Source organism: Carlito syrichta, unplaced genomic scaffold, assembly GCF_000164805.1.
Source record: "Carlito syrichta isolate Samal-C Ts95f unplaced genomic scaffold, Tarsius_syrichta-2.0.1 Scaffold89967, whole genome shotgun sequence".
NCBI classification, from domain to species: domain Eukaryota; kingdom Metazoa; phylum Chordata; class Mammalia; order Primates; family Tarsiidae; genus Carlito; species Carlito syrichta.
In genome coordinates this window covers 56,697-76,326 of record NW_007034063.1, presented here as the reverse complement: position 1 = coordinate 76,326, position 19,630 = coordinate 56,697, and the positions used below count along the sequence as shown (strand labels likewise).

Below are 19,630 nucleotides of genomic sequence, written 5' to 3'. Positions count from 1 at the left end.
GGAGGGTGGGGGAGGGAAAGAGGGGTGTGGGAGCCCAAAGGAGGGGCCTGACCCAGTTGTGGGAGGAGCTTGCCTAGAGAAAGAGTCTGAGCTTGCCCTGGGAATTGGAAGGGACAAGTGTTCAACATAAAATGTATGACTCCCAGGCCAGGCGTGATGGCTCACAGCTGTAATTCCAGCACTTTGGAAGGCCAAGTGAAAGGATTGCCTGAGCCTGCAAGTTCAAGACCAGCTTGAACTTGGCGAGACCTCATCTCTGCAATAAATAAAAAAATAGAATAAAAAAATGTATGACTCCCACCGTGGATTTCACCCTACCTCATTTCTCTGGCCTCCCATAGTTTTCCATTTCAGTAGTCACAAGTTCCCCAGTCAGTCACGGAGCCACCTGCTTGGGGCCACACCTGGACTCCAGGGGCCATATGTGCCTCTGCCTCTTCCCACTGGCCACACTGTCCCTTGTACTGGGCATCCCAGCAACCTTCTGCATCTGCTGACATCAGTCTTTCCCCTTGTGCCGGCGGGAGTGCTCAATCCTGCCCTTATCCCTACCACCTGAGAACTTAGCATCACGCAGCAAGTGTCGGCTGGGCACCAGGCCCTCTGCTGGGCACTAGAACCAAGCTGTCCTGGCACTGACTGAGTACCAGGAAAGATAGCAAGCAAATTACAACAAAAGCCGTGAATGAATTATACTAGGGGACAACCTGCAGAGACCAGCGAGATGTGAGGGTGGATATGGTACAGGGACAGAGAAGGTGTCTAATCCAGCCTAGGAGCAGGGATAATGTCCCCGAGGAGGGTTTAGGTCTGCCAAAGATGAGGGGCATGGGGAGGAGGGACAGGTGAACAAGAGGAGGTTCCAAGAAGGCTGGTGAGATAGTATTGATCTGGGATGCAGTTATGGGTGTTTGTGTTGTAGCTATTTATTAAATTGTATATATATGTGTTTTGTACACTTTGCTGTATATGGGCTATTTTTCCATTAAAAAATAATAAATATTGATTAATAATAATTTCTTTAAAAAGCAGAAGGGAAAGAGAGGATGAAGAGAACTCTGCCTATAAGCAGGAGCAGCACAAACAAAGGCCTTGCGGTGGGGAGGAAGGTGGTGCCCCCACGGAACACAATCATCTTGGCTCAAGGACAGAAATTGAGGGGCAGCTGATGGGATGTTGGGAAGGTCAGCAGGGCCAGACCACTCAGGGCCCTGCTGACTCCACCATGGAGTTTGGATTTGATCCTGAGAGCCATGGACAGCAAGGGTGGGTTTTCAGCGGAGAGCACTGCAGGCAGATTTGTGTTCTGAAAGATGGTGCTGAGACGAGACAGGAGGCGACGTCTCAGGGAGGAGGCTGAGGCTGAGATCGGAGTGACAAGGACGTGGGCCTGAACCAGAGGACAGAGCAACTGTGGATGTGGCAGCAGGTGGCATTGCCAGGAGTCAGGGGGAGGGACATGCAGCCGGGCAGACCGCCGAGCTCAGGAGGCTGCTGCAGGCTGGGAGCCTTGAGGTTCTCGCAGAAGAGGAGGCGGGGCTGGGCACGCCAGAGGGGAATGTTCTTCTTCCGGTCCCTGACCCGTTGCGGCCCCCACCATGTGCCCGGCACAGTTCCAGGCACTGCGGTGCACCAGGCCGCAAAGTAGAGCGCCTCCCTTGCAGAGCTGACGTCCTCCTTTTGGGAGAATGAGGCAGGCAGACAGACAGAGAGCTGAACCATCGTGGAGTGTGCCAGGTGGTGAGACGTGCTGGGGAGGAAAGTCAAACAGAGCAGATTGGGGCTCCCGGAAGGCTTCCCAGAGGCAGCGATGTGTTAGGGAGCCAGGGCACAATCTAGGCAGCGAAAGCAGCAAATGCCAAGATGCTGACTGTGAAGTCACTTGAGGTGCTCTGAAAATGGCTGGTCAGGGTGGTGCAGTGGGCCAGAGCCTGATTCTGGCAGCCCTGTTGGCCAGTCAGTTGCTGAGATTTGGTTCTGAGGGATGTGGGAGGCTTGGGAAGCGTTTGAGCACATAATCTGACACTATGGGCTGCCCTGGGGGAAGTGGACTATTTGTGGGGGAGGGGGAAATGGAGGGTACACTTTGAAGGCTGCCAGGAGAGGGACACGCTCTGACATGCCCAAGCAGGGAACCCCCCACCCACTCCCTTCCCTGGGCTCCAGCCCTTGCCCTGGCAGCTGCTATAACCTGTAGCAGCTTGTGCCCATCCATGACTTCAGCGACTACTTAGACACTCCCCCCCAGACATTCATCATGGGAGCCCGGCTGCCAGGCACACTGCCAGGCGCCAGTGCCTGCTGCGGGCACCACAGTGGGCTGAGTGATCCCAGGCGGGCAGCCACCTGGCCCCAGCCCTCTCCCGAGGCAGCGCACACTCCAGAGCTTTCTGGGCTTCCAGAGCAATTTGTCAGAGCTGTTTAGGGGCCATCAGAGGCTCTCTGCTACACGTGGAGCTGACATAGCTGGGCGTTCCCATGCAGGCAGGAAGCACGTGGCCTTGCTTCCCAGCTGTGCCAGGAGTCTCCGGGATACCCTTCTGGGGACACAGCCCTGAAAGGTAATCTGAGGGCCTTAGGATCCGCTGGGGCCCACCCTGCCTCTATCAGTTAAGAGGCTGGGGTCACACAGGACAGACACCTACTCGGAGAGTCACAGACAGCTTGGGAAGAGAACCCAGGCTATCTCCTGGAACTCAAGGGAATGAGGGAGCCATGCAGAGGTCTCTGAGGAGTGGGAGGTGTACAAAGGCCCTGAGATAGGAATGTTTCTGGTGTGTCGAGGAGCAGCCCCCATGTGGCTGGAGCAGGGTGAGGAAGAGGGACGTGGAGGAGCTTTGGGTAGAGAGGAGAGGGGCGCGTGGGGGTGGGGCCTGGTGGGGGGGCTCGGGCTCTTACCTGGAGCGAGGTGGCACCACAGAGAGCCCTGATCTGACTCACGTTCACAGGGTTGAGGCTGAGAAGGACGTGGGGGGAGGCTCCTCGACTGTACAGTTGGTGGCGTTGGTGGAGGTGGCGAGCAGTGATTGGATTAGGGCCTATGTTGCGTCTACCCTGTGTATCCTCTTTGCATCCACTTCCTGAAGACCTGCCTCTTCTGCTCCTCAGGCCACAGGGCAAGTGTGGCTGCGGCACGGCTCCTACACTGGAGCATCATTCCAGCTACATGCAGAGACCAGTTCATGCGACTCTCTAGCCCATGGCAGACATCAGGGAGAGAGAGCGAGACTGGTCCAGCAGTTAAGGCCTAGCGGCCACGGGCCTGCCTACCTGGGGGCCGAGGTGAGAGTGTTACGTCCCTGGCTTTGCCTCTTACTGCCTGTGTCCAGGTTACAGCTCTCCACCACTTGTCAGTTGTGGTCTTTGTCAGGCTGCTTTTTTTTTGAATTGGAGTCTCACTCTGTCGCCCAAACTAGAGTGCAGTGGCCGCTCCCGGCCACCGCAGCCTCGACCTGCTGGGCTCCGGTGATCCTTCCACCTCAGCCTTCCAAGTAGCTGGAACTACAGGCATGCGCTACCACGCCCGGCTGATTTTTTGATTTATTGTAGAGATGAGGTCTCGCCAAGTTGCCCAGACGGGTCTCGAACCCTCGGGCTCAGGCAATCCACTCATCTCAACCTCCCAAGGCGCAGGATTACAGGCTGAGCCACCGAGCCCAGCTTATCAGGCGCCTTTACTTCTCTGAGGATCCATTTCCTCATCTGTGAAATGGGGATAATAATAGGATCTGTCATCTAAGATGAAGATGAACTGAGACCATGAATTTAAAGAACTCAGCAGCAGAAGGCCTGAGATAGCTGGGGCTCAAAATACCTGCTGCTGCTGCGTTTTATTTTCATTTATTATGTATTTATCATTGTGATCGTTATCATTGAGAGTACAGAGGGGTGGTTAAAAGCTTCATCTCTCAAGCCAGACTGCTGAGGTTTGCATCCTGGCTCTATCCCCTACCAGCTACATCTTTTGGAGCAAGTTACTTAGTCTCTCTGGGCCTCAGTTTCCCCCACCTGAAACGTTGGAGTAGTGGAAGTTCCTGCCACAGGAAATTGCTGGGTGATGAGGGATGGTACTACCATCTGCACTGCCACTGCTCCTCCTAAGGGCAGGGACCACAGCTCGCTCGCTGTGTGCCTGTCGCCCACCCAGGACCAGCCATCAGTTCCCCACAGAGCCCCGGGACGAGACCAGAAGCTTTGCACACACTCATGCAGCTGGTATGATTTCTCTACCGAGCCTCTGATTTTTCACCTTTTTTTGTAAACCACAAAACCTTTTACTTCGAATCCCAAATGCTCCCCTAAAACATAAAACAGATAAATCCGTACTACACTGATCGTAGGTGGGGACGGGGAGGCAGCAGGATACCCACCCAGTCCTGTCTGAGCCTGGGCTTTTGACCTCAGACACGCCACCACCCTCACAGCTGCAGCCCGGGATCACATCCTCGGGGCCCTGTGCTAAGCACTTTGCACATATGATCTCGTGAGGCAGGTGTTGCCACTGCCTCCCTTCTCAGAGAAGAAAACTGAGGCACACTGAGGGGAAGGGACTCAACTCAAGATGGACTGGCACCCGCATTCGGGGAACAGCAGGGCCCCTGTTCTCATCCACCACACTATGCTGCCTCATTTTGCAAGTGGATCCTGAGACCTAGGGAGTACGCGTGGACACGTTGTGCTTCAGAAAGAAAGTCTGTTCAGTCTGTTGGTTGGCAGGTATGGTCATTACTCCACACTGTGCCACACATCCTGACTGGTGCTGCTGAGAAGTAACAAAGTGTGCCTGGTACCTGGCATGGCTCATGGTCTACGGGGTGTGTGGGAAGGAGCACCCCCTCAGAGGGCTGGGTCAAGGTGCACAGCATATTCAGGGGAATAGTTCTTTGTCAAGGTCCTAATCTGCTAGTAGAAACTGAAGACAGGAATGGTCATAGGAATGCTTTAGGCTACAAGTAACAAAATCCCAGCTCAGTTGGAGGACATTTGTTTAGTTCTGAATATCAGATAATTGTGTGTATTTATGGAGTATGGTATGATGTTTTGATCTACGTTATACATTATGGAAAGATTCGCTAAAGCTAATTAATGTATCTGTTACCTCACCAACTTATTTTTTTGTGGTGAGAACATTAAAAATCGATTTTTTAGCAATTTTGAATATATAATACATTATTATTAACTGTGATACCCATGCAGTACAACAGGTTGCTAAAATTTATTCCTCTGGTCTAACTGCAACTTTGTACCTGTGATCAGCATTTTCTCTTCTGCCCCCTTCCCCTTCCGGAAGGTTATCTTTTCATGGAACACATAGTCCCAAGTTACCGAAGGCCCAGAATCAGGTCAATTATGTACTTTAGGACCCAGTTTCTGTCTCTGTTTTTGTTTTGCCTCCAGCAGCCTATTGACTGACTCCCCTAAAGTCTCCTAGTGTCTGTCATCCAGCTAGACAGACAATGTCCAGTGGAAGAGGGGGTGATATTTTCTGCAAGTATGATTTGTTTGTATAGAAAAAGCGTCCCCAGAAGTCACCAGCAGATAATCCCCACACACACCCAAGATCTCACTGGGCAGAAGTAGGTTGCAGGCTCTCCCAACACTTGTCCCAGACAACGGATGTCAGCCAGTCAGGATCTGCCCCCAGAGCTGGATGTCAAGTCACCTTCTTCAGGCAAGGGTTGAGGAAAATCAGCCTTCACCTAAAATCAGAATTAGGATGGCACTCAACAGTGTCTGCCCCAGGAGCAGAAGAAGGGGCAAACCCATCTCCAGAAGGCAGCGAATGGAGCTGGCAAAGGCCAAGACACAGGCTGTTCACCTTTTTCCTTTCCTTTTTAAAAAAATCATTTCTGGGCCGGGCTCGGTGGCTCAGCCTGTAATCCCAGCTCTTTGGGAGGCCGAGGCGAGTGGATTGCCTGAGCCTGCGGGTTCAAGACTCATCCAGGCAACTTGGTGAGACCTCACCTCTACAATAAATCAAAAATTAGCCCAACGTGGTAGCGCACACCTGTAGTTCCAGCTACTTGGAAGGCTGAGGCGGAAGGATCACTGGACCCCAGCAGTTCGAAGCTACGGTGGCCAGGAGTGTGCCACTGGACTCTAGTCTGGACAGCAGAGTGAGACTCCAACACACACAAAAAAATCATTTCTTGTTTTTTCAGCTCATAAGCTGAACATGCCTGTTGACAAGGTAGAGAAATATATATTGTTGAAAGTGAAAGGACTAAAATCAATGTTAAGTCTATGGAGTGAACCCTCTGCTGCCACTGAAGAGAGAGAGGCTGGTTTATACTGCCATGGAGGGATCTCCAGAACATACAGTTTTTTATTTATTTATTTATTTTGAATTGGAGTCTCACTCTGTCGCCCAGACTGAAGTGCAGTGGCACGCTCCCGGCCACTGTAGCCTCGACCTGCTGGGCTCCAGCGATCCTTCCACCTCAGCCTTACAAGTAGCCAGAACTACAGACATGCGCTACCATGCCCAGCTATTTTTTGATTTATTGTAGAGACATGGTCTCGCCAAGTTGCCAGGGTGGGTCTTGAACCCACAGGCTTAGGGTCTTGAATCCACTCACCTCAGCCTCCCAAAGTGCTGGGATTACAGGCTGAGCCGCCAAGCCCGGCCTTATTATTTATTTATTGCAGACACAAGGTCTCGCCAAGTTGTCCTGGCTGGTCTCGATCCTGTGGGCTCAGGCAATCCACTCACCTCAGCCTTCCAAAGTGCTAGGATTACAGGCCGACCCACGGAGCCCAGTCTGCCACTGCCACTTGTTTTAAAAAGAAACAGTAAGATACACTCTCTCTCACACAAGTGTGCTTGTGTCTGCATAGATATTCTGTTGCAGAAGACAGGGTGGACCATGATTGACTCTGGGAAGGAAACTGAGACATCAGGTAGCCACATCCTTTTTGCCTTGTGCCATTTATGTGGCTTAATTTGACTTTTTAAAATTTTTGTTTGCCTGAGCCTGCGGGTTCGAGACCCACCTGGGCAAGACCTCATCTCTACAATAAATAAAAAAATCAGCCAGGCATGGTAGCATGTGCCTGTAATTCCAGCTACTCGGAAGGCTGAGGCAGAAGGATCGCCGGAGCCCAGCAGGTCGAGGCTGCGGTGGCCAGAAGTGGTCACTGCAACTCCAGTCTGGGCGACAGAGTGAGACTCCAACTCAAAAAAATAAAATAAAATAAAAAATAAATAAATAAATTTTTGTTTTTTGAAGAAATGAGTCTCAATATGTTACCCAGTCTGGATTCAACCTCCTGGGCTCAGGCAGTCTTCCTGCCTTGGCCTTCCAAGTAGCTAAGATTACAGGCACATGCCACTGTGCCCAGCTTAATTAGATTTTTATTCTGTACCTATTTCTCATCATTACTATCTCCAGAGATAATCAGCTAGTGTAAATTTACTCCAGAGATTTTTCTCCAGGCTTGTATCAACCCAGTTGTTTGAAATATGACCATTACCCAAAATAGGAGACGCATTTTATATTACAGTCTAGCATGGACATCTGGGATTGAGTTTTACAAAACCACTTAACCCTTACCTTGCATGATGTACACTAACTTTTTTTTTCTAGACTACTTATTTTTTCCCCTTAATAATGGACAAGACCTACTAAACTGATTTCATGATTTACAATTAGAAAAATGTACATTTTCTTTCTGTTAAAAAGAAATGATCGGGCTCGATGGCTCAGCCTGTAATCCCAGCACTTTGGGAGGCCGAGGTGAGTGGATTGCCTGAGCCCGCGGGTTCGAGACCCATTGGTGCAACTTGGCGAGACCTCATCTCTACAATATATATCAAAAATTAGCTGGGCATGGTAGCGCGTGCCTGTAATTCTGGCTACACGGAAGGCTGAGGCAGAAGGATCGCTGGAGCCCAGCAGGTCGAGGCTGCGGTGACCAGAAGTGTGCCACTGCACTCCAGTCTGGGCGACAGAGTGAGACTCCAACTCAAAAAAAAAAAAATCTTCATTCTACATATATATTTATTTAAAATACATATATACATTTAAAGCCTGACTTTTTTCTTTTTTTTTTTTAGGCGCGCGCTACCACTCCTGGCTAATTTTTTGATTTTATTGTAGAGATGAGGTCTCGCCTGCCCAGGTGGGTCTCGAACCCTCAGGCTCAGGCAGTCCACTCACCTCAGCCTCCCAAAGGCGTGGGATTACAGGCTGAGCCACCGAGCCCGGCTTACTACTAACTTAATTTCAATAAAATAGAGAAACGTATAGCCCCATTCTCTTCCCCGTCTTTGTGCTGTTTTTGTCATATGTATTATATCCATATGTGTTATAAACCCAATGATAGAATATTAATATTATACTATTGTATAAGCTTCTGTCTTTAAGAAAGAGAAGAAATAAGAAAGCATAAGTCTATAGAATGATCTTTTTTTAACCACAAATTTACTATCATGGACTATTTATTTCTACCTACTGAGTCAGCTCACCATCTGGAGTCCTTTTTTTTAGCCTGAAGACTTTATTATTTTGTATTAGGCAGATTCTCAGCAACAAATCTAGTCTTTAGGAGCATCCTTATGGTGCCTTCATTTTTTTTTAAGAGTAGTTTTGCTGGATATAGAATTTATGGTTAACAGTTTTTTGTCTTTCAGCATTTTTTTTTTTTGAGTTGGAGTCTCACTCTGTCACCCAGATTGGAGGGCAGTGGCCGCTCCCGGCCATGCAGCCTCCACCTGCTGGGCTCCAGTGGTCCTCCCACCTCAGCCTTCCAAGTAGCTGGAACTACAGGCGCGCCCTACCACACCCGGCTCATTTTTGATTTATTATAGAGATGAGGTCTCTCCAAGTTGCCCAGGCGGGTCTCAAACCCACGGGCTCAGGCAATCCACTCACCTCAGCCTCCCAAAGGCGTGGGATTACAGGCTGAGCCACCGAGCCCGGTGTCTTTCAGCATTTTGAAATGACATTCTATTCTGTTGTTTGGAATGAGAAGTCTATAGTTCAGTATATTGATGGTTTTCTGTATGTGATGAATCCTCTTTCTCTTTATGCTTTCAAGATTTTTATTTTAGCATTTATTTGACTTTCAGTTCTTTTTTTCTAAGTGTGATTCTTTATATTCTTCCTACTTATGGTTTGTCATACTTCTTAGATATGTAGATTAATGTTTTTGTTGTTGTTGTTGTTGTTTTGTGGGGTTTTTTTTTGAGTTGGAGTCTCACTCTGTCGCCCAGACTGGAGTGCAGTGGCCGCTCCCGGCCACCACAGCCTCGACCTGCTGGGCTCCGGCGATCCTTCTGCCTCAGCCTTCCAAGTAGCCGGAATTACAGGCATGTGCTACCACGCCTGGCTAATTTTTTGATTTATTGTAGAGATGAGGTCTCGCCAAGTTGCCTGTGCGAGTCTCGAATCTGTGAACTCAGACAATCCACTCACCTCAGCCTCCCAAAGGCGCGGGATTGCAGGCTGAGCCACTGAGCCCGGCTAGATTAATGTTTTTAATTAAATTTGAAAAATTTTCTTTTTCTTTTTTTTTTTTTTTTCTTTTTTTGAGTAGAAGTCTCACTCTGTCACCCAGCCTGGAGTGCAGTGGCACTCTCATGGCCACCACCTTGGGCTCAGCCAATTCTTCCACCTCAGTCTTCCAAGTAGCTGGAACCGCAGGTGCATACCACCACCACGCCTGGCTAGTTTTTAAAATTTATTTTAGAGATGAAGTCTTGCCAGGTTGCCCAGGCTGGTCTTGAACCCTTAGGCTCAGGCAATCCTCTCGCTTCCACCTTCCAAAGTGTTAGGATTACAGGCATGAGCTACCACACCTGGCAAATTTGGGAAGTTTTTAGCCATTATTTCTTCAAATATTTCTTCTGCCCCTTTCTCCACTGCTTTCAAAGTTCTCTTTGCCCATATATCAGTACCCTTGATACTGTCTCAAAGGTTCTTCTCTGGAAGAACTTTCTTATTCACTGAGGTGGGGAAAGGAGAGACCCAGGCCAAAATGCCACAGATTCTCTCTGCTCTTGCTCCAAAGTTCAGCAATTTTTCAAGCACAAATGCTTCTCAGATTGTTTTATGTCTCTGGTCAATTTTCAGAGTACTGAAATGGTTATTTTTTTTGTCCAATTTGTCTTCTCTGGGGAGAGTATTTGCCATTCTTCTCATTTGGCCATAGTCAAATGGAAGGTTGTAAACAAACACGTTATATTTAATATTGCTAAATTGACGTTCAAAATGAATTTATTAGCTTATATTCCAAGGGCATTGATTTTCTCATTGAATATCTCTTGCTCAAAATGGAGTTAGAATTTCTTTTTTTATTATTATTATTTTTTTTTTTGGAGTCGGAGTCTCACTTTGTCAGCCAGGCTGGAGTGGCAATGCTCCCAGCCACTACAGCCTCAACCTGCTAGGCTCAGGTGATCCTTTTGCCTCAGCCTTCCAAGTAGCTGGAATGGCAGGAGCATACCACCACACCTGGCTAATTTTTCTTGATTTATTATAGAGATGAGGTCTTGCCATGTTGCCCAGGCTGGTCTCAAACCCTTGGGCTCAGGCAGTCCTCTTGCCTCCGCCTCACTAAAGTACTGGGATTACAGGTGTGAGCCACCGCACCCAGCTGGAATTTCATTAAAATTTTTTAAACGTTGATTCGCTGCAGTGGGGTAAGCAGTTGTGTCCCCAAGAGCTGGATCTAGTTGATAGCAATTGGTTCGTTGTAACACTAGTTCAACAACAGTCCAGTATTTGTAATATATTCAATAAGTTCGGTATCTGGTTTTAGATTAGATCATCCAGAATGGTATCTGACATTTAGTAGGTGCTCAGAAAATAATTGAATGAATAGACATGGAATGATATATTTTAAATTTTAAAAAGTCACAAGTTACAGAACAATATATTAGTATGATCCCAGTTACATAAAAGCATAATCTTCCCACCCACTCTCTCCTCCAAAAAGTCTCTCTTCTCTGATTGTATACACATGTATGTTTATAACACATAGAAAAAGGCTAAGAATGAAACAGAGCAAACTGTAAACTCTGGTTATCTCTAGAGACGGGCCAGCAGGTGGGACCTCCACCAGTAGCTACAAAGATTGTACCTCAGAGATCAGGGGCGACTTTTCAGATTCCCATGGAGGAACCACTGTGCTAGAAGGCTGTTCCATGGGTGGGCTTGGGCGCTGTGCCGGCAACTCTTCCTTTCCTCCAGATAGACTTCTGTGTTGGAATTTTCCACAGCAGTAATATATTTGTGTCTCCCTTGTGCAAATGAACTTTTCTGATTCCCAAGAGTAAATTTCAATAGCTACATTTTGCCAAATGTGGGATGATTTGATTTTCTGTCTGTTTCATTTTTGCTTTGCAGTGACATGAGCTCAAGGGCTGGCTACCCTGCTCAGGTTTACAAAACTGCCAGCGCAGAGACTACGCGGCCCTCCCAGCTGGCCCAGCCCAGCCCCTTCCAGCTCTCCGCCTCCGTCCCCAAGTCCTTCTTCTCCAAGCAGCCTGTGCGCAATAAGCACCCAACAGGATGGAAGAGAACGGAGGAGCCCCCACCACGGCCGCTCCCTTTCACTGACCCAAAGAAGTAAGTGCCTAGACACCCAGTAAGGCACCCGCCAGAGCCAAGCCAGGGTGTCCCTGGGGCTTACTAACAGTGACTTGCAGAGAGAAAGAGATGATGCCTCACTCTCATTGAAAAGGTGACTCCGGCCGGGCTCGGTGGCTCAGCCTGTGATCCCGCGCCTTTGGGAGGCTGAGGTGAGTGGACTGCCTGAGCCCACGGGTTCGAGACCCGCCTGGGCAGCGAGACCTCATCTCTACAATAAATCAAAAAATCAGCCGGGCCTGGTAGCGCATGCCTGTAATTCCGGCTACTAGGAAGGCTGAGGCGGAAGGATCGCCGGAGCCCAGCAGGTCGAGGCTGCGGTGGCGGGAGCGGCCACTGCACTCCAGTCTGGGCGACAGAGTGAGACTCCGACTCAAAAAAAAAAAAAAAAGGTGACTCCGAGCTAGTCTATACACTGAGGATATAGCTGTGAGTGACACAGGCAAGAACACTGCCCTCAGAGAGCTGGCATTCCGCTTGGGTGATGTCCAGTAAACAGAGTGATCAGGAAAGGCACACAGTAGGTCAGACGGTGGCTAATACTGTGGGTATCTGCATGAAGAACATTCCAGGCAGAGGAAGTGCCAACTGCAAAGGTCCTAGAGCAAGAGCACGGTTGACCTGTGGACTTAAGACCAGGTGGCCGGAACAATGTGAGCAGAGGGAGTGTCCTGGGAGATGAGGTCAGAGAGGCGACGGGGACAAAAAAGTGAAGGGTCTTGTGGGCCTCCTGGAAGGGCTGTGATGTCTGCTCTAAGTGAGATGGAGCCACAGGAGGGTATGGACTAGAGGAGGAGGAGCATGATCTAAATTGGGTGTTCACCGGGTCGCGGTGGCTGCGTGCGGGGAACAGCCTGCAGGAGCAGAGAGGAGCTGCTGTCATGGTCCAGGCAGGGACGAGGGGGCGGGAACAGGGAGGGGGGCGGAGAGGGTGAGAAGGGGGTGGGTTCCGGATAAATAATCTGAAACAGAGTAGACAGGGCTTGCTGGCAGGTGGGATACAGTGTGAGAGAGCGAGAGGTTGCAGATGACGCGGGGTCTTGCAGCCTGAGGATGGGTTTGCCTTGAGCCCAGCCAGGGCCTGAAAGAGGAGCAGCCTGGTAAACACAGGAGCTCAATCCTGGGTACTCATGACTGAGGTGCGCAGGAAACATCCAGGCAGAGCGTGAAGGAGGGAGTCGAGTTCTGAGGAGAGGTCAGGCTGGAGAGAGACCTTGGGGATTTGTCTGCCTAAAGCCCTGAGGCTGGAAGAGTCCCACTGCCCCGGGTTGGGAGTGTGGATAAAGAGGAGGCAAGGTTGTGACCAGAGCCTGAGACCCCTCTGTTGAGTGACTGTGAAGGGGAGCCCGGGAAGGAGGCGGTATGGTGAGGAGGCAGGGCCCAGGTGAGTCCAGGCGGGTCCAGGCGAGTCCAGGCGGGCCCAGGCCTAGGTGGGGGCCCGGATGGGGGCCTGGAACCCAGGGAGATGGGCCACCGGAAGCCAGTGCAGAGGAGCCGGAGAACTGAGCATTGAAAGTAAGACTGAGCCTCCTCAAGCCGGGCTCGGTGGCTCAACCTGTAATCCTGCACTTTGGGAGCCCGAGGTGAGTGGATTGCCTGAGCTCATGGGTTCAAGACCCGCCTGGGCAACTTGGCGAGACCTCATCTCTACAGTAACTAAAAAAAATTAGCCGGGCGTGGTAGCACATGCCTGTAATTCCCGCTACTTGGAAGGCTGAGGTGGAAGGATCGCCGAAGCCCAGCAGGTCAAGGCTGCGATGACTCCAACTCAAAAAAAAAAAAAAAAAGTTGAGCCTCCTCAGGGTCTCTCAAGAGTTCAGGAGAGAAGAATAAGGCCAGATTAAGTTAGCTGTGCGAGCAGCTTGTTTGAGGCATTTTGCTTTAAAGTCAGAAAGACAGGTGCAGTGGCTCACGCCTGTAATCCCAGCACTTTGGGAGGCTGAGGCGGGAGGGTCACTTGAGGCCAGGAGTTGAAGACCAGCCTGGGCAACATAGAGAGACCCATCTGTACAGAAAAATTAAAAAGTTAGCCAGGCATGGTGGCACATGCCTGTGATCCCAGCTACTCAGGGGGCTGAGGTGGGAGGATCACCTGAGCCCAGGAGGTTGAGGCTACTGAGAGCTATGATTGTGCCACTTGCACTCAAATCTGGGTGACAGAGTGAGACCTCGTCTCTAAAAATAAAATAAAATAAAAATAAGGGAAAGAGATAGGAGAGGGGTATGCAGTTAAGAAAAGGGTTTTATGTTTTAACTGGAAGATACGATATCTAACATTTGGGGGGCGCTCACCATATACTAGGCCCCATTCTAAGTTCTTTCTTGTGAATTAATTCGCTGAAACCTCATAACAGCTCCATGAGGTAGAACTCTTCTCTCCCTTTTACAGATGAGGCAACTGAGGCCCAGGATCACACAGCTGGTAAGGGGTAAAGCCTGGATTAGACCCCAGAAAGCCTAGTTCAAGGCTTGCGTTCTCTTGGGTGAGGGACTCTGCCCCACGCCATCCTGTTCTTTTGTGGAGTTGGAGTCTCACTCCGTCACCCAGACTGGAATGCAGCTCATGGCTACCCTAGCGTCAACCTGCTGGGTTCCAGTGATCTTCCCGCCTCAGCCTTCCAACTAGCTGGAACTATAGGCACGCGCCACCATGCCCGGCTAATTTTTGATTTATTGTAGAGACAAGGTCTCGCCAAGTTGCCAGGATTGGTCTCGAACCCGCGGGCTCAGGCAATCCCCTCGCCTTGGCCTCCCAAAGTGCTAGGATTACAGACCAAGCCACCGAACCTGACCTGTAACGTCTTCTTTAGTGACCGAAATAGGATGACACAGAGCTTGGAGGGAGGTGGGTATGAGGAGACAGAAGCAGCATCCCTGGAGGTGTTGGCCAGCAAGCATGCTGAACTCACTCTGAGAACCTAGTTCATGTCTCCCTGATAGCCAGAGGGTCTTCTGAAAACTAGACTGGGCATTCGCACCCCTGCTTAAAGCTTCCGGTGGTGTCCCCTGCACCCCCAGGATTAATGACGAAGGCTCGTGCATGCTGAGCACATACTTTGTACCAGGTACCATGTTCTCTGCCCAGACCCTGCATGGGCTGCCCCCGCCCTCTGTCCTCGCTCCCTCGCTCTCTCTGCTACAGCCATGCAGGCCTCTGGCTGGCTCCTCAAATTCACCACATTCAGTCCCACTGCAGGGCCTCAGGACTGGCTCTTGCCTTTGTGTGGGATGCCCTTCCTCCAGATCTCAAGGCTGGCTCTCCCAGGGCTTGGTCTAATGCCACCGCTGCAGACAGCCTCAGGTGCCCCTGCTGTCATCATTCCGTGTCGCTGTACTCCGTTCCCCCGTCCATTTCCCCCACAGGAAAGCAGATGCCACTGTGACCTCCCTGGTACACAGGGAGGTGCTCAGTCAGTGAGTCTACGAGTTTGATCCTCACCACAACCCCAATAAGTACATACTACAAGGCTCCCGCTTTCCAGCATGGCCAGAGGGCCGGGCCCTGGTGAACCCTGCTATCCTCTCCACAATTCCCTGCTGCTCCCTCTGCCTGGAACCCCCATCCTGGGCTCACTCCTGCCCACCCGCTAATTCACCAGGGCTGCTGTCACAAAGTGCCACACACTGAGTGCCTTAAACAACAGAAATGTGTCGCCTCACCGTTCTGGAGGCCAGAGGTCAGTGAACAAGGTGTCAACTGGTGGCTCCTCCCGAGAGCTGCAAGGGAGAATGTGGTGCAGGCTCTCTCCTAGCATCTAGGGGTTTGCTGGCAGCCTCTGGCATCCCCCAGACTGTCGATGCCTAACTCCTCAAGTGGCATTCTCCCTGTGCATACGTGCCTTTGTGTCCAAGTGTCCCCCTTGGCAAGGACACCAGCCGATGGGATTCGAGTCCACCCTCCTGGTCTCACTTGATTACCTCTCTAAGGACCCTGTCTCCAAGTGAGGTCACGTTTGGAGATGCTGAGAATTAGGCCTTTTGGGGGGCTCCCAGTTCAACTGTAACAGCACCCCTTGGGTCTCAGCGCAAATGTGCCTTCCAGGAGGAGCCCTCTCACCCCCACACCAGGCTCAGCCCTCCTGCCCGAGTGCTGGGCCCAGGGCAGAGCGACCTCGTTCCCATAGCAACTCGCTTCCTCTCTGTCACCCCCACTGGACTAAGAGCTCTGGGAGAGCAGAGACACCCTGAGCCCCAGCCTGGCCTGGCAGAGTGGGTGCTCAGAAGATAGGCCTGGACAGTTGACCGCCCATCAAACAGCAGCCCCCTCTTCAACAGAAAGATGCAAAGACAGCTTGTACACATGTGTTTGTGTATACATATGTAAACTAAATATAGAAAATACTGGAAGACACAAATGGAATCATTTAATGGTTCCTTATAAGATTTATTAAGCTGGGTTAGGGGCTCGGCCTGTAATCCCGTGCCTTTGGGAGGCTGAGGTGAGTGGACTGCCTGAGCCCGCGGGTTCAAGACCCACCTGGGCAACTTGGCAAGACCTCATCTCTACAATAAACCATAAATCAAAATGAGCCGGGCGTGGTAGTACACGCCTATAGTTCCACCTACTCGGAAGGCTGAGGTGGAAGGATCGCCGGAGCCCAGCAGGTCGAAGCTGCGGTGGCCGGGAGCGGCCACTACATTCCAGTCTGGGCGACAGAATGAGACTCCAACTCAAAAAAAAAATTTTTTTAATTAATTTAGCTGCAGGTGCATTTTTAAAATCTCATTCATAAAATATTAACTTAGAATTATTGCTTTCATCTCTACATCCCATATTGTGAGGTGTTTTGTTTAAACTCTGCCTGAGAATTTTGGAGGTAGTGTCTTTGCCATTGTTAGAGGCACTTTTGAGTCCTCTAACCTAGTCTTCCAGAAAACATCATTTTTACTTCTAGCTAAATTATTTGAGATTAAACTTTTTTTTTGAGTTGGAGTCTGTCATCCAGACTGGAGTGCAGCAGGACATTTACAGCCACCCCAGCATCAACCTACTGGGCTCCAGCAATCCTTCCGCCTCAGTCTTTCAAGTAGCTGAAACTATAGGCGCATACTACCACACCTGGCTAATTTTTTATATACTGTAGAGATGAGGTCTTGCCAAGTTGCCCGAACTGGTCTCCAATCCGCGGGCTCAGGCAGTCCACTCACCTCGGCCTCTGAAAGTACTGGGATTACAGGGTGAGCCACCGTCCCCAACCTTAAAAAAATTTTTTTTTTTAGTTGGAGTCTCACTCCTTTGCCCAGGCTGGATTGCAGTGGCATGCATGCTCATGGCCACCCCAGCATTGACCTCCTGGGCTCCAGCGATCCTTCCGTCTCAGCCTTCCAAGTAGCCAGAACTACAGATGTGCTCTACCATGCCCAGCTATATTTTATTTTATTGTAGAGATTAGGTCTTGCCAAGTTGCCCAGGCTGGTCTCAAACCCACAGGCTCAGGCAATCCAAAAAATTTTTTTAATTACAAAAAAAATCTGAGGCCGGGCATGGTGGCTCAAGCCTGTAAACCCAGCACTTTGGAAGGCCAAGGTGAGAGGATTGCCTGAGTCCAGGGGTTCGAGACCAGCCTAGGCAACTGGGTGAGACCTCGTCTCTACAATAAGTAAAAAAATAAGCCAGGCATGGTGGCATGTGCCTGTAGTTCCAGCTACTTGGGAGGCTGAGGCAGAAGGATCTCCTAAGCCCAGCAGGTTGAGGCTGCAGTGGCCATGAACATACTACTGCACTCAAGCCTGGGCGACAGAGTGAGACTCTGACTCAAAAAAAAAAATCTGGGTACAACACTGTCACTGAAGCTTGCTGCCAAGGTACAAAAACTCATATGTACAACTTATTCACCTACATTTGCTGATACCTACTCTGCCATGCAGCACCATAAGCCTTTTACCTGCATTAATGCATTTAATCCTTACTACAGAACATTGAGGCGTAGGGACGGCATCCCATTTTCCAGGTGAGAAAAGTTGAGGTACAGGACAGTTGGGTCATTTGCCTAATTTACTCATTTGATTGAGGTTTAATCACTACAGCTCTGATGATTGTTGATTATTGTCATCTGTCCCCACAAAGTCACCACATATGAGCTTGTTCCCCAGGAGTAATTATCAAATCGGTCTGCTGAACTGCTCTGCCCCCTCTTTCTTTTTATTTTATTTTATTTTAAATTGGTACCGTTCGGGGTTAGGTATACACATGGTCATTGTACAGGTAAAGTTTGGGCCCTTTGGTCCCCATGTCACCTGGTTTGAGAGATCAGGTACCTTTTTTTTTTTTTTTTTTTTTTTTTTTGAGTTGAAGTCTCACTCTGTCCCCCAAACTGGAGTGCAGTGGCTACTCCCGGCCACCGCAGCCTCGACCTGCTGGGCTCCGGTGATCCTTCTGCCTCAGCCTTCCGAGTAGCTGGAACTACAGGCGTGCGCTCCCACGCCCGGCTCATTTTTGATTTATTGGAAAGATGAAGTCTCGCCAAGTTGCCCAGGTGGGTCTCGAACCCGCGGGCTCAGGCAGTCCACTCACCTCAGCCTCCCAAAGGCGCAAGCTGAGCCACCAAGCCCAGCTAGAGATCAGGTACTCTTATTGATGAAGTATGTCTCCTCCCCCCACCCCCTCCCTCCCCTGGCAGTTTCCCTGCTCCTGCCAATCCCTTTCTTATAGTATTATGATAATTATTCAGGGTCCGCTTATGAGTGGGAACATGTGGTACTCAGTTCTTTGTTTTTGTGATAGATCACTGGGTATTACAGACTCTAAGTTCATTCAAGTTCCTGCAAAGTTCATAATTTTGTCCTTCTTTTTTTTTTTTTTGAGTTGGAGTCTCACTCTGTCGCCCAGACTGGAGTGCAGTGGCCTCTCCTAGCCACCACAGCCTCGACCTGCTGGGCTCCGGCGATCCTTCCGCCGGAGGAATCGCCACACTGTTTTCCACAGAGGTTGTACTAGTTTACACTCCTACCAAGTGTAGAAGTGTTTTTTCCCTGCATCCTCCCCAGTATCTGTTGTTTTTTGAGTTATTGATGGTGGCTATCCTGACGGGAGTTAGTTGGTATCTCAATGTAGTTTTAATTTGCATTTCTTTGATGATTAGTTGAAGCTGAGCATTTTTTCATGTATCTGTTGGCTGCTCATATGTCTTCTTTTGAGAAGTGTCTATTCATGTATTTTGTCCACTTTTTTTTTTTTTTTTTTTTGAGTTGGAGTGTCACTCTGTCGCCCAGGCTAGAGTGCAGTGGCACGCTCCCGGCCACTGCAGCCTCGACCTACTGGCCTCCAGCAATCCTTCTGCCTCAGCCTTCCAAGCAGCTGCAACCACAGGCATGTGCTACCACACCCAGCTAATTTTTTATTTATTGTAGAGACGAGGTCTCGCCAAGTTGCCCAGGCGGGTCTCAAACCCACGGGCTCAGGCAATCCACTTGCCTCGGCCTCCCAAAGTACTGGAATTACAGGCTGAGCCACTGAACCTGGCCTTGCCCACTTTCTAATAGGGCTGCTTGTTTTTTTCTTTTCGGCATGTTTGAGTTCATTGCAGATCCTAGCTGTTAGGCCTTTGTCAGATATACAGTTGGCACATATTTTTCCCAGTCTGTCAGCTGTCTCCTCATTCTCTTAATGTTTTATTTGGCTTTGCAGAAGCTTTTCAGTTTGTTGAGGTCCCACTTGCATGGGCACTTAGGGTTTTGATCAGGAATTGGTTGCCAATTCCAAATTCCATAAAGGTGTCTCCTGCATTTCCTAAGGTTCTTATAGTTTGAGGTTTCACGTTTAGGTCTCTGATCCATTTAGAGTTGATTTTTGTGTATGGTGATAGGTAGGGGTCTTGTTATAATCTTCTGCATTTGGCCAGTCAGTTTTTCTGACACTATTTACTGAATTGAATAGGTTCTCCTTTCGCCACTGGGTGTTGGTAGAGGCGTTGTCAAAGATGAGTTGTTTGAGAAATTGAGATTTTGCTTCCAGAATCTCTATCCTGTTCCATTGATCTGTATGCCTGTTCTTGTACCAATACCAGGCTGTTTTGATTATTGTAGCTTTATAGTAAAGT

General features: G+C 49.7%; 1 protein-coding gene across 1 annotated transcript in view; it reads left to right on the top strand.

Moving 5' to 3' along the window:
* Nucleotides 1–19,630, top strand: part of SIPA1L3 (signal induced proliferation associated 1 like 3) — a 125,380-nt gene that overhangs the window by 74,214 nt on the left and 31,536 nt on the right. Inside the window, exon 14 of the mRNA XM_021712493.1 lies at nt 11,349–11,570. Coding sequence (XP_021568168.1) covers nt 11,349–11,570 — 222 coding nt within the window. The remainder of the gene's footprint in view (nt 1–11,348; nt 11,571–19,630) is intronic.